The sequence below is a fragment of the Camellia sinensis genome, chromosome 7, assembly GCF_055761805.1.
Source record: "Camellia sinensis isolate YWXY chromosome 7, ASM5576180v1, whole genome shotgun sequence".
Classification (NCBI taxonomy): Eukaryota; Viridiplantae; Streptophyta; class Magnoliopsida; order Ericales; family Theaceae; genus Camellia; species Camellia sinensis.
Window position 1 is genome coordinate 86,298,680 of NC_138967.1, and position 15,039 is coordinate 86,313,718.

The 15,039-nt window shown below is 34.4% G+C and overlaps 1 protein-coding gene across 1 annotated transcript; it reads left to right on the forward strand.

Moving 5' to 3' along the window:
- The first annotated feature begins 8,147 nt into the window (after window positions 1–8,147).
- On the forward strand, window positions 8,148–11,691 carry LOC114266228 (disease resistance protein At4g27190-like). Its single transcript, XM_082880866.1, has 5 exons — window positions 8,148–8,829; window positions 9,177–9,920; window positions 10,045–10,433; window positions 10,752–10,898; window positions 11,656–11,691. Exons 1-5 carry the CDS (start codon window positions 8,148–8,150, stop codon window positions 11,689–11,691), a joined length of 1,998 nt encoding a protein of 665 aa, XP_082736992.1.
- The last annotated feature ends 3,348 nt before the right edge of the window (window positions 11,692–15,039 follow it).

Here is a 15,039-nt window from a genome sequence, read left to right on the forward strand (position 1 = left end):
ACTCCCCAAGATGAAGTGCTAGGGCGGATAAAACCCTTATCTAACAATTCTTGGAGTTAAATCTTCAACTCACTCAATTCGGCAGGTGAAAATCTATACGGCGCCATAGAAATTGGTGCCATGCCAGGCACTAAATCAATAGACAACTCGATCTCTCGATGAGGTGGTAAACTAGTAAAATCCTCGGAAAAAATGTCTGAGTATTCACAAACCACCCTTGGCAACTAAACTCGGACTTCATCACACTCAGTACTCAAGAAGTTGGCAAGAAGGCAACTAAGCTCACTCCGCCCACGCTGATCATACATCAGTGATAAAACTCTATCAACCCGGTCCCCCAAGAAATAAAAGCAATCCCCGCTCAGGGTACATACAGTAACCCTCTTATGGTAGTAATCTATAATAGCCCAATATGATAACAACTAATCCATTCCCAAAATAACATCAAAACTAGACATATCAATCAGCACAAATGTTTGGCGACTGGCAACCTCTATGTCACAACCCCGACACCCCTGCTTCAGAACAATCTCACCACTAATAGGTGACTCTACACAGAGAGAAGATACTAACTGAACCAACTCTAACCCCAAAACTGATGCAAATGCAGATGACATAAATGAATGGGATGCACCCGTATCAATCAACACATTAGCAATTGAATTGCAAAACAAGAAGGTAACTCTCACTACTGAAGGAGTTGGTACAAGATCTGGCGCGGTAGCAGTATACACAGGTCCTATAGGTCTCTTTTCAACCTGCTCACCCTTCGGAGCATAAGCCTAATGTACTAACTGAGCCAAAGAGGCTCCTTGATTGGCCCTCTAGGCCTGTGCCGACTATGTAGGCTGGCAGCTCTGTGTTTACCTCGAACCAAACGCACCAAGTGTGCCACCCAACTGTGGGCAAAACCTCTTCATGTGCCCCACCTATCTACACTGATAACAAGTGAGCGGCTGGCCTCTCCCGTGACTCTGGCTCTGGGAATGAGCTGAAGACGATGCAGACCGCTGTCCCCCTTCTCTCTGCGGGCAAGCTGGAGACTTGTGGCCTAACTGACCACGCTTGAAACAAGTGACATCTTTCTAACCACCTCTCCCAGAACCCAAACTCGGTACTAGAAAGTGGACCTCGTCTGAGCTCCCTAGGACTGCTGTGGGTTAGAACTCCTCTGCCTCTTATTATCCCCTTGAACATCCTGACTCCTTTTAAAGCGCTCATCCTCTCTTCCTCTATCTGTATTACAGCCTCCAAATGAGCCACTGCCTCTACAAGGCGTCCATTATCTCTAGTCATTGACCTGGCCACTTTGGACATGAGCCTGGTCCTTAATCTCTTCTCGAACTCTAAACAACGGCGCTCCTCAATCACCACAAGTTCTGGTGCAAACCCTGACAAGTTAGTAAATGTGGCCTCAAACTCGGCCACCGGAGTGTTCAACTACACAAGCTTGGAGAACTAATCTCTCAACTTTTCCCTAATAGTGGGAGGCAAAAACTTATCCTCCCAAATCACTCCTATGCATCCACACGCATACTTCCACGACTGACCCGCATCTCCCTTCAGCTAGAAGCATGCCAAGGTCACTTTCAACTGGTCGTCCTCGATGCCAAACATCTCGAATGTCTTCACAATTTTCTTTAGCCACTCATCTGCCTTCAGTGGCTCCTTGGGATCATCCACAAACTCATCCAGATTTGACTGGAAAAACTCATGCTTTAGAAATGACGGCCCTGTCTTAGCTACCTGGGCCTGGACTTGATTTTCAGCCCTGAGAATGTCCATAGATTCTCGCAATGCTTCGCCCATTTCGCGGGCTAAGTCGGCCATGGCCTATTGACTAATCGGTTCGGTCGTATTAGCCTGACCAACCCTTTCTTCCTGCTCCGAAATTTCATCCGGTAAAGGCACCTCATGCCTTCTAGTCCTACCACGCCTAACACTACCACGTCCACGTCCTGACAGCCTAATGAAGGTAACAAAATAGATTAGCACATTTACAAATGTGCCGAAGCTAACTCACTCGTGTCTAAAAACAGTGGACAACAGTAATTCACTCCGCATAAGTATGTAGTCACATAAACACATACGAATTTAATTTCCGAAAATGATCGTCCCGCAACGTTGCTAGAGTTCCAATTAGAAACAGCAATGATCAAGTGCTCTTCTAATAGGATTTCTAGAAACCCATAAACTCAATCAACATCCTAGAAACTAAGTCTCATACCCATTTAATCGCATAAGCATGTTATCATATAAGCACACTATACACACTAATATCTCTATCAAACGAGACAAACCCAATGTGGTACTGACCACTTCTCATGTATCCAAAGTATTCAAACCAGGTACGCTATGATACTAAGTTGTAAAGCCCCAAAATAAATGTAATAAACTCATCTCATAAGCAGACGTAAAATCGAAACAACATACTTTCATTCATCATAATTAATACATAAAAGGTGACATATGCGATATGCATTCATAAATAGTTCATCTTGAATCTATAGCATGTGTTACAAGTGGTAAAAGAAATGAAAGCTAATCAGATATTCATATGCCCTAAAGGCTTACATCTTTCCAAATCGCTGCTTGGTCACAACAAAAATGAGTCTAGCTTAATACAATTAAAGCCCTTGGCTATACAAAATAAATACAATAAAAAAGAAGCTCTTGCTTCAAATCCCTCCAAGCTATTGTCCTGGCGGAGGCATATCGCCAACACCTAAAAATGGTTTTTCCCAAATAGGGTGAGTCAAAACCCAATAGAACAATCTAACACAATATATGAATTTTAACAAAGATATGAGTATGAGATGCATATCCAATGCCCATGATAAAACCATTTACAACTCCTTTATAAAACCATGCCATGCCAAACTCTATATCACAGTTCATGCTATCTCAATTCATTTTATCTTAATTCATGATTCATTTAACATTTTATCTCATTTCATGAGTCATTCACCAATTCGTTCAGACAACCAAACTAAGGGTATAACTCAGTGGGTTTCTAGCCAACACAACCATTATACAAACACTTCCATTTTCCATTTTACGGATATTTCGTCCGCGGGAATCGGCACCCATGTATACGTGCGATTTTCAGGACTTTCACTTTGGACACACAGGCAAACTTAATTCAATGGATTCTATCCCGTTTCTTTACCCAAATATGAAGTACATCCTATTTTTTCTCCCAAACATCATACATTTACAATGTATTAAAATATAGTCAAATTCAATGACAACGGATATGAGATTAGTTTCAATTTACCTAATCCTCATGCAATTTCTACAACAAACATAGTTATTCTCCATCGATAGCTTAAAACAAATATTTCTAACAAATATACAATCTCTAAAAAAAATAAATTATCCAACTTTCCATAGGTGAGAGGTAATACATATCCAACTCTACCATTTATGTAAACATTCACCCAATTTCACAATTTTAATACTAATTCCAATTATTTATACAAAATAATTAATTGAGACATTTTAGGGCAAAACTCCATTTTCTTCCAAATCCATCCCAAGTATCAAAATCAACAAATCAATCACACCACAACCTCATATTTACCCCCTACAACCATTTTTATTACAAACATTTGAAACCCCTCTTTTGATTTTAAACCAAAACAATAGGTTTGTTCAAAATCATTCCAAATTCCAATATTTCTTACACATCAACAAATAACTAAGTTAAAACTCATAGAAGAGTGCAAAAAGTCCCTACCTCGCAACTAGAGACCAAAGAAGCAATGGAGGAACTTTAAAGATACCGAAACCAAGTTTTGTTCAGACCAAAATGGAGCTCTTGAGATGCTCTACCTTTTCCCCAAAGACACTAGGGTCGGGAACTCAACGAATCTAGGTGTTTTAGAAGAGAGAAGATGAGTTTTACAGAGAGAAACTTTAGATCTAGGGTTTTGAAATGTTTTAGAGAGAGAAAGAGATGAAAAAGTGATGTAAAGAGTGGTTGCCATGAACTGATATACGCACAGTCTGCTCGAGCACAAGAAGTGACACTCGAGCGTCAGGCACAATAAGTTGTTCCGCTTGAGCGCAAGAAGTGATGCTTGAGTGCAGAATGCATACTCTTAGTAGTTTTGTAGATAATAGACCAACGCTCAAGCGCAAAAAGGCCGCTCGAGTTGAGCTCGTTCGAGCGCATAAAACACCGCTCGAGCGTAGAATACACTCTCCTAATAGTTTTGTAGACCTGCAAAAGTACTGAGAGTTCACAAAGCCCGCTCGAGCGCAAGAAGTGCCACTTGAGCGGAAGAGTAAAATTCTGGGCAACAAAAGTTTGAAAACTAAGCTACCAACCTATTCCAAACACAACCACTACAACCCAATAGCCAAATTTAAGGAAGGAAAAGAGAAGTAAGGCAAGAGTAACAATACAGAACCATCAAAACCCGAGTCTAGAATACAGAAAGGGTTAGGTTAAAACCGGAATCACTATAAATTCACCCATTATAAAGCAACGAAGATGAGTCCCAAGACAAAATATTTCTCAAAAGTATGAGATTTTATAAGTGAATTTTTTTTTCACAATTTCAAATTCTAAAAAGTGTATTTTTTTTTTCATATTACATAATTTTGTATTTAATTGAGAACGATCTCACTGAGTGGTTATAAAAAAAGGATTAAATTCGTTTTACCTCCTATGATTTAAATATAGTTAGAAAATTTCCGTGTGATTTTGGAGGACTAAAGTGTCGTTGTTAGTTTTTTCATTCAAACTGATAGAAGGTGTATCACACACACACTATTTTAGAGTGGGTTTAGTTTTCTAAAAAAATAAAATGAAATTAATACAACAAAAAGATTAATATGTTATTTAAATAAATAAAATATAATATAATTAACCATTAATCTAAAATATGAAATATAACTAAATATTTTAAGTAAGAATATAAAATACAAAATAATTAGAAATTGATCTAAAATATGATTAAATTAAAATTAGATTTAAAATTTAGCAATTACAATAATTAATTAAATATTTAAGATTAACTTTGATTTAAAATATAATTAAATTAAAATTAGAATAAAAAGTTAAGAATTACAATAAATGATTAAGAATTTATAATTACTTGTGTTTTAATTGAATTGATGTTTAAACATTATAAACTATGTGTATTAAAGGAGAGAAATATGGTGTTATAGTCATTTTACATCTCCAGTTAACTATGTTAATAGTTGCACTTTAGTTCAAAATCACATGAAACCTTTTTGGCTATTTTTGAACTATAAGGGTAAAGTGTTTTGGTTTCAAATTACAAAGGAATAAAACAAAATTTTCCCTATAAAAAATCTAAATTTTATGGAAAAAAAAAAGATGTATATTTTAAAAGTTGTAAAATTCTAAAGTTTTGAAACATTAAAAAAAAAAAAAAAAAAAAGAAAAAAAAGAAAAAGAAAAAAAAGAAAGAAAGAAGTCTTTCATATAAGCATGTTAATCAACTAGGCTTAGCCTAGTTGGTTACTATGACTTTCCTAAGAGTTTAGTCTCTAGGGGAGGTCATAGGTTTAAATATCCTTAATGGAGTTAAATTAAAGAGACAAACACTTGACTTTGTAAAAGATGTGGAGGTTAACTTTTATAGGTGTTAATCTGACAGTTAACAATTGACTTTTACTAATCGAAATAAAAAAATAAAAATATAAGCATGTTGACCAAAATTTATGAACAAAACACAACCTTCGAGTATTTGGCGGAACTTCTAAGGGGTTGCTTGGGATGTTGGTTTGGGCTAAATTAGCTCATAAAAAGACAAAATAGGTTAAAAAACACAAAATATCATATTTAAAACATAATCATTTCATATTGTCTCTCACAAAATTATAAAATAAAAAATAAAAAAATTATCATAAACAAAACTTTTTAAGACGGATTAAAATATCCAAAAAATTAAAAAAATCACCAAAACAATTTATTCCAAACGACCCCTAAGCTCATAAGTCCTACAAAACATATATTTGTTTGGTGAGATTTTTTAGAGGGATTTCTAAGTGCATCTATTGAAAGTCCATTTTGTTGCCGGAGTCGCAGAGACTGGCTTCTCGAAACAACTTGCCGAGAAGAGACTTTTCAATTCAATGTTAAAATTTTAATTTTGATATTTATAAACTTACACCTTGTTCAGTTTTCAAATTTCAAAATTAATTTTTAATATTTTTGTTTTTTGCATTTTTTGTCTTTAATAATTTTTTTAAAAATAAATTTAGTTGAATATATTAATTTTTAGATACATCTAATCTAAAGGATTCTAAATAGTAAAAATATTTGTGAAGAAAAGTAAAAACATTACTAAAAATAAAAAATATTTATTAGTATTTTTTATTGTCTTTAGTGACATTTTTTTAAAAAAATATTTCGTTTTAAGTACATACACATTAAGTGCATCTAAAAAAATTCACTAAAAATGAAAAATATAAAAAAAACATATAACTTGAAGATAATTTTCAAAAACTAAACAAAATAGAGATTTTCCCAGTTAAAAAGGACTAGAAAATGCTGAGTGTTCATTGATTCATATATATATATATATATATATATTTTTTTTTGAGCCAAATATTTTTTGGTATTTATTTCAATCAAAATAGTTTATATTTCATTTCAAAAAAATGCAGAAAATATATTTTGAAAAAGAAACGAAGTGATTTGGCTTTTGTTTCTGTTTAAACAAACTAAGAATAATTAAATATATATATATATATATATATATATGATCCTATTTGATGGGATTTAAGATTTTGTTTGATTTGGTTTGGTCATAGAAAAAAAATATTTGGAGAAGTTCCACCAAACAAGGCCTTAGTATTATTCATCTATATTTTAAGGCTTTGTTTAAATTATGAATTTGATTAGGGATAGGAATGAAATAAATAAATAAATAAATTAGAAGCTGGTTGAAATTTGAATGAATTATAGTTATATTCTACCTATATTTTAATGTTTGTTTAATAAAATCATCTATAAAAAAAAGAAAAAAGAAAAGTTAATTAGACATTTGTAACCTCATAACACCATTTGTTTTTTTTAAAAAAATGGTTAGTATGATATTTTGATAATTTTTATTAAGAAAATAATTAAGACTTGATTATGGGACTATAGATATCCGATTAACCTAATTTTTTATTATTATTTATGAATAATATGTTTCATATACCCTACGATATGAATAATTCGGATAATCAAAATAGATTAAGTATAACAATAAACCTATCCGTTTTCTTTTTCTACTTGGGACATTTACACACAAGTTCTAATTTATGAATTTATATTCCATTAAGTCCTAATTAAGATTTTTTAGACCATCAAGTCCCATTAAATTTTTAATAGTTGAAATTGCTCTTTAAATAATGATTATTCATTATTTATAATTATTTGTAAAGGAATATGATGATTTGACATTTATTTTGATTTTTAAAATTTTAAAACATCAACTTTCAAATTGGAAAAAAATAAAATAAATAAATAACTATTTTTTTTTGAAAAAAATTTAAAAAACTGAATTATTTTTTTATACAAAACTGAAAATTTTGTATTTATAAAGCAATATGATGATGGAACATTGATGTGCAAAATTGAAAAAAAAAAATTAAAATGAAAAACTGATAATATTCTTGATTTTATTAAATAGTTGAATCAAACCAATAAGTAGAGGGCAAAAACCTTTAATCCCATACTTTATTTTTTTTCATCAGTTAGTGAAATAATTATCTGAAACATTACTATGCAAAATTAATAATGCTCTTACTTTTATAAATTAGGAAAAATTAATAATATTCTCAATTTTACTAAACAGGACTTATTAGTTCAAAAAATCTTAGATAGGACCTGAGCTATCATAATATTTATAAATATGATTATTAGGTAATTAACTCTTTTTACTTAGTTAATGTTAATTTTCCGAATCGGCAAAAGAGAGAATTTTATCTTCACTTTTTATTTCTTTTTCTTTGATATCTCTGTTTTTGTTTTACTTGCGGATACAGATTGAGAGAGCTTTATCCTCTGAAATTTGAATCTCAAACTAGTTTCTTCTTCAATATTTGTTTCAAAAAAAAAAAAAAAAAAAAAAACAAAAAAACAAAGAAAGAAAGAAAGAAAGAGAAAAAGTGGATTGAAAATGAGTGCCCTGCAAGGTGCATTTTCAATTGTAGGGGCAATTGCAGGGAGAATAGTTGAGCCAGTGATCCAATTAGTGGTGCTCCACGTTGGTTTTGTTTTTCAGTACAAGAAGAAGCAGAAGAAACTGGAGGTTGAAATTAAAAACCTTGAAGAGCAGAGAAAACAAATCGAAGAAAAAGTTGATGAAGCCATTACTCGTGGTGAAGAAGTTGATGAACGTGTTTCAAACTGGCTAGCGGAGGTGGAAGAAAAAGTTCAGAAAATTAAGGATGACAATACAATTAACAAAAACATGCAGTGCTTTAAATTCTCATGTCCGGATTACATCTCGCGCTACCGTATGAGCAAGGAAGCCGAAAACAAGACGGAAGAAGTAAAAAATCTCACTCGAAGTGGCAATTTTAGCACAGTTGCACATCCTAAGCCATTTGCTCAAGAACTTCAATTCCCATCATCAAGTGCAAACTATGCAAATTTTGAGTCGCGAGAATTGGTTTTCAGTAACATCATGGCGGCATTACAAGATTCCAATGTTAAAATGATTGGAGTATATGGAACAAGAGGTATTGGTAAGACGACAATGGTCGAAGAGATTGGCAAACAAGTGAAAAATGGACTTTTTGATGAAGTCGTGGTGGCAGTTGTCTCTCAGGACGCAAATGTGAGCAATATATTCAAGGGCAACTTGCTGTCCGCTTAAGACTGAAACTAATTGAGGAAACTGAACTGGGAAAAGCAAATGAACTGTGGATTAGATTAAACAATGGAAAGAAAAATCTCATTATATTGGATGATATTTGGCAAGAATTGAACTTGAAGACAATAGAGTGTTCCTATCACAGATGGAAACAAAGGTTGCAAAATTGTGATAAGATCTCAAATCCGAGATGTGTTGGAGAAGATGGAAGTTGATAGATATTTTCCAATGCAAATATTATTAGAGAAAGAAGCATGGGCCCTGTTCAAGAAGAAGGTGGGAAATTCTGTTGACTCTCCTGAACTCCGTGATATAATGCAATCTGTAAAGAGTGTGGAGGCTTGCCAGTCGCTATACTTGCAATTGGAGCCGCATTGAAAGATAAGAAAAAATATGTCTGGGAAGATGTACTTGATCAATTCAAAGATTCCATGCTCAAGAATATTGCCGGAATCGAGCCAAAGGTGTATGCTTTCTTAAAGCTAAGCTATGATCGGTTAGAATCTAGTGATGCAAAATCATGCTTCTTGCTGTGTTGTTTCTTTCCTGAAGATGCTAATATTTCAATTGAAGTGTTGGCAAGACAATGCATAGCGAGAAGTTTGCTTGGACAAAACACAAATACACAAAGAAGAGCAAGCTGTCGAGTACTTACAGTGGTCGATATCCTCAAAGATGCTTGTTTGTTGTTAGAAGGCAAAGATGAAAACTTTGTCAAAATGCATGATGTCATTCGAGATGTTGCTCTTTCAATTGCAAAAGATGATGGCAAGGAAATTCTAGTGAAACATGGTGTCAAAGAGTGGCCCGAGAAAGATAAATGCGAATCTTCCTTAGCAATCTCGTTAAGGTTCGACGACGACACTCTTGAGCTTCCGGATGATTTGCTATGTCCACAAATCCACACCTTGACCATACTATTGAAAAGGAATATCAATCCTTTGCTTAATGTTCCAGATAGGTTTTTCAGTGGAATGGAGAAACTTACGATTTTAGAATTGAATAGAATCTGTATGTTGCCTCCATCATCTCTTGCAAATTTGGTTAACCTTCGGATGTTATGGTTAGATAATTGTAAGTTGGGAGACATATATACTCAAGGATCTAAATAATAACATTGAAATACTTAGCCTTCGAGGTTCTAATATCGAGGTTTTGCCATCAGAGATAGGACAATTGACTCGTCTTCGGTTGTTAGATCTGAGAAATTGTTACCAGCTCACAGAGATTCCACAAGGTGTCATATCCAATATCCAATTTGTCTCTCGCCTGGAAGAATTATACATTTTAGATGAGTTTGGGTATAGGGAGGGAAGATGCAAAGTGAATCTTGATGAGTTGGGGAAATTGACGCAATTAACCACTTTACAGATTCACATACCAAATGTCACGCTATTGCCCAAGGACTTCCGCTTTGAAAATTTGATCAGATTTAAAATATCAATGGGTAAGGAATATCATCGTTTTTCTGAAACTTATTCTAAGTCGTGTAAACTTGCGGGTGTTTCCTCAATGGACAAGTTAATCGTTTTGTTGATGAGAGCCGAAGAAGAGCTACATTTGGAAAAAATTGAAGGTTTACAAGAGGTGCTGCATGCCAGAGGTGGAGAGGGGTCTTTGATGGAACGTCATGGACTAAATCCGTCAGGCTTCTTCAATAATTTAAGGCCATGTTTGTTTGGGTGGACATGGGCTTGGAATTGGATTAATAGTCCAATAAAATTATTAATCCGATATTTGGTTAAACAATTGAAATACGCACTAATTATTTTAAACTTGACTATTAGTTAATATAGGATATATAATCCAACGGATTCGTAGTCTTAGGATTATTAGTCATGGGAATGCTAATCCAGTCCGCCCAAACAAACATGGCCTAACTGAATTAACAATTGAAGATTGTAGGTTGGATTTGAATATCTCTTCTCCCTGTCCTGTGCAAGAGGATTTCCACGACTCCAGAGACTACGAATTGTTGATTGTGAGATGATGGAAGCAATTGTTGGAATTGAAAAAGAAAAAGAAAAAGATGAAGATGAACTCTCAAGTCAGGTAATTAATTTCCGTCAGTTGGAATATTTGAGTCTCGAGAATCTACCCAAGCTCATCCGGATCCTCGGTCGCCATCCCCTGTAGCATTCCCCTGTCGCCCCCAAAACGACGTCGTTTTGGGGGCGAATTTTCGAAAAAAAAAAACGCAGAGAAGAGGGAGGAAGGAGAGAAAGAGGAAGAGGGAGAGGGAGAGGGAGAGGGAGGAAGGAGAGGGAGAGGGAGGGGGAGGGGGCCTTAAATACAGGGAGGAGGAGGAGGAGGAGGAGGAGGCTGTGAGCTCGCCGTCCTCCTCCCTCGCCGCCGTCGCAGCCGTCGCAGCCGCCGTCCCACCTCGTCGCAGCACCTGCGACCGCGCCATCGCCTCCGCCTCCGACCCTGCGACCGCGCCGTCGCCTCCTCCTCCTCCTCCTCCTCCTCCCCTGTATTTAAGGCCCCCTCCCCTTCCCTCTCCCTCTCCTTCCTCCCTCTCCCTCTTCCTCTTCCTCTCCTTCCTCCCTCTTCTCTGCGTTTTTTTTTTTGAAAATTCACCCCCAAAACGACGTCGTTTTGGGGGCGACAGGGGACTGCTACAGGGGATGGCGACCGAGGATCCGGATTCATAAGCTTCTACCCCAAACTGGAGAAGATGTCAACATCCGAAGGAAATTCTTCTACCATGACACAATCTTTGTTTAATGAAAAGGTATTCTTTATCAATACGCTTTTCATTTGCTTTAATCCATTATATCTAGTTATTATAAAATGCTTTATGCATTAGGAATACAATCAAACAGTGCTAGGTTATTTTCAATAGAAATTAAAATTGTTAATCCCTAAAAAAATCACCAAATGGTTGGTCACACAGTGGCAAGCATGAAATCATTACAACAAATTAAGATTTTAAAACTTACAAAATTATGAATTAAATTAATTTTAAGAACAAAATATTTAAGTTGTCAAAAGTGTTGTTGTTGTTGTGTATTTAGCGATGAAATTAGATATTTAGTGATGAATTATAATCATTTTTTGACCAAACTTTGTCTAAAAAAGTGAACATCTTATGCACCAAATTGTTTTCTCTTAAAATGTATTTATTAACCACATTTTTAAAATTTTGATACAAAAGTCTGTTTTTTAACTTTTTAACAAAAATTAGTCTCTAAATGTTTCTTCCTTCATTTTGGGGACAAAAATTTGATTTTTAAAACTCTTTCTCCCTTACCTCTATAAATGAAGAGAAATATCAATTATTTCCATTATTTCATTCCCACGACAAATTTAATTAATCAATTTTTTTTGTCACCAAGTATTGCAAATGAAGTTTTAGGGATTGGTTTACTTTTAGATTTGCTACTAAACAAAACTAATGTGCTCCTAGCCCCCTACCCATAATCTACATGAAGCAAAATTTAGATGAAGCCCCAAAGCATTAATCTAATTTTTTTTTTATATATATATATATATATATATATATTTTAAATGTTAAAAATACGCATTATTAGTTCAAATTTATGTTGACAAGCAAATTAACCTAGCAAAAAACTTATGCCAGCATGCTTGTGTGATTTTTTTTTTTTTTAAATCGATAAAAGATTAATTATAAATATGAGAAATATTATATCAAATTGGACAATTAAAATTTAACAGTAGACAAAGCCATATATCGTATCAATGGAAAATGCCAACTAAGTTGTGATATACGCAGTAGCTTGAAAGTTTCCAAAGTTCTACCGTGTATGCTATGAAAAACTTTTGAGACTCTTAAAAAGGTTCTTTCAATTTGATCAACAATAATGGTATGATCTGTTAAGTGTCAATTTTTAATTTATCACAAATCTAGTCATATAAGACATAACTGTCTTGCCACATCATTTTGGATGAATTATAATATTTAAATTGTGATTTTCTAATATTTCTATTATAAATCTAATAGTAAATGGGATTCAAACTCAAACATTACCATCAAGCCTAGACACTAGAAAATATATTCTTATTTAGGAGATTCTATAAGTTTCTAATTTCAATATTCTAGGTGGAATTTAATGTGTTTTTAAGTCGAAAAATTCTACAATACACACCCTTTAAAATGACTATTTAAATTATGATTCATGAAATCATATGTATCCCTAGTTATGTCATTTTCCTCTTTAGTTCTGATCAATTTTCTTCTTTAGTTATGACTTTATTTTAGTTTTGACTTATGAGATCCTTGATTATACTTTATGTAGTGTTTGGTTATAATTTTTTTATTTATTATTTTATTTTTATTTTCTTTTAAGACTCAGGAAGTATAGAATTATGTAATTTTTTTCTTTAGTTATAAAGTGCATATTTAAAGAGTGTGTATCATAATATTTCTCCTTTATATTTGAACAACTTTTCGCCATCTTAAAAAAAAAAAAAAGTCTAAACAACTTTCTTCAACACACCACATTTGCCTACTAAAAGTGAAGGATTATATAATTGTATGTTTTAACTAAATTTAGGCCGTGTAATTGATGAAAGAATGTTTAATAACTTTGTTAAAGTGTGTTAAGGTGCGGGGAAAAATAATTATGGTATGACAATATTGTTTTTATTCTTTTTAAGGATAAAATTGTATTATTATATTTTTAAAAAAATCTGTAATGCTCTACTTTTTAACTAAATGTTTTAAAATAATATTATCTAAAAGGGTATTCAAGAAATATTGTCATGCTAAGAGTGGGAATAGACCAGATTGGCCAATTATTTATGGTAATACTTTTTATTATTAATAATAATATTTGATATTACAATAAAACTCAATAAATTATAATAGTCAAATATAATATATAATTTATACAATTTTTTTTTTCCCAAAAGTATAAAAGAAAAACCCAAACAAATATACAAGGAATAAGATTCAAACATTAGTAGGGAAATTATCTTGATAAGAGGCAATATAATATTTGTCAATAGGTAAGGGACCCCTAAAAAACAACCTTTATTGAGGAGGAGGATCTCCTTCAGTCCAGATTTTGGATTGGAGTGTGCTGTTTGAGCTCGTGAGACCCACTACGGTTCTCACTTTGATGATTTGAAAAGTTTATTTTGTCGGACACTATGTTTATTTCATCCCCTCTGTAGACATCCTATTTTTGACCGTCCTCAAGATTTGGACGTCACCGTTTGAACACTCGGTGATTATCCATGCTTGTGTTCGTTTAGAGTTCCCGGAGGCCTCGGCTCGCGCGCCTTGCCTCAGGATCTCCGAACCCGACCGTTTAGTGTCTGGTTTTGCACCAAACACTGACATCTTGCCTTTGAGAGGCAGGGTAGGGCTTGTAGACCATTCCCACCCACCACCGGCAGTGGCTAGAGGCCACCGGCTGGTTTTTGCTGCCACCGGCAATGTATATGGCCGGCCGGCACTATTTGTTGCCGGTCAGCACTATTTAGTGCCGTTCGGCACTCTTTTTTGCCAAAATGGCATTTTTGGCCGGCCGACTACTGTGCATCTGCTTTTGCAGATATTTTAAGACAGTTGTCTTGCTTTTTGCTCCCCTCCATACACGTATGGAGGGATCTCCCTCTTATGAAGCTTGTCTTGTAAGCTTTACAAGACAAGAAGTTCCATAAAGGGAGGGGTTGGTGTCTTGGCTTGAGAGGTTAGACACTTGAGATATTTTGGGAGCTTAGACCGCCATTGTTAGGGTTTGAGTTCTAGGGTTAGGGTTAGATACACATCCTATCTCTCTTTCCCTCTCTTTTGTGCTCTAGGTGTTTTGTGTCTTACTATTGCACACAAACACCTAGTGTTTCGCCTTTGTCTAGCTATTGAGGTTCTAAGGGATTGATTTTAGTACTTTGGTGTTGGATTCAAGCCAAGGAAGGCCATTGGAGCATCATTGTTGAAGAAGGCTTCAAGGGTAAGAATCTCACCCCTTTATTTCCCATTTTTGCACCTTATTTCTACCTGTCTTAAATTCGTTTTTGAGCTTAGTGTATAATACAAAAAAGTTCTGTTTTTAGACCCTCTTGATTGTTTATTAAGGGTGTTTTGTGATTTGAGGGTATTTGACCCCTCTTAGGCCTTGAAAGGCCTTATTTTGTGCTATTTTGTGCTAGTTTCGGGACTTTGGTGTTTGGGCCTCTTCACCACTGAAATCTTGAGGGATTTCAGTAGTGGAGATGGTGCCTT

Coding starts and splice junctions, on each gene's coding strand:
- LOC114266228 (XM_082880866.1), top strand. CDS start 8,148: ATGAGTGCCCTGCAAGGTGCATTTTCAATTGTAGGGGCAATTGCAGGG. Junction 8,830..9,176: donor TGTGAGCAATATATTCAAGG/GCAACTTGCTGT, acceptor CAATCTGTAAAG/AGTGTGGAGGCTTGCCAGTC. Junction 10,434..10,751: donor AAATTGAAGGTTTACAAGAG/GTGCTGCATGCC, acceptor TGAAGATTGTAG/GTTGGATTTGAATATCTCTT.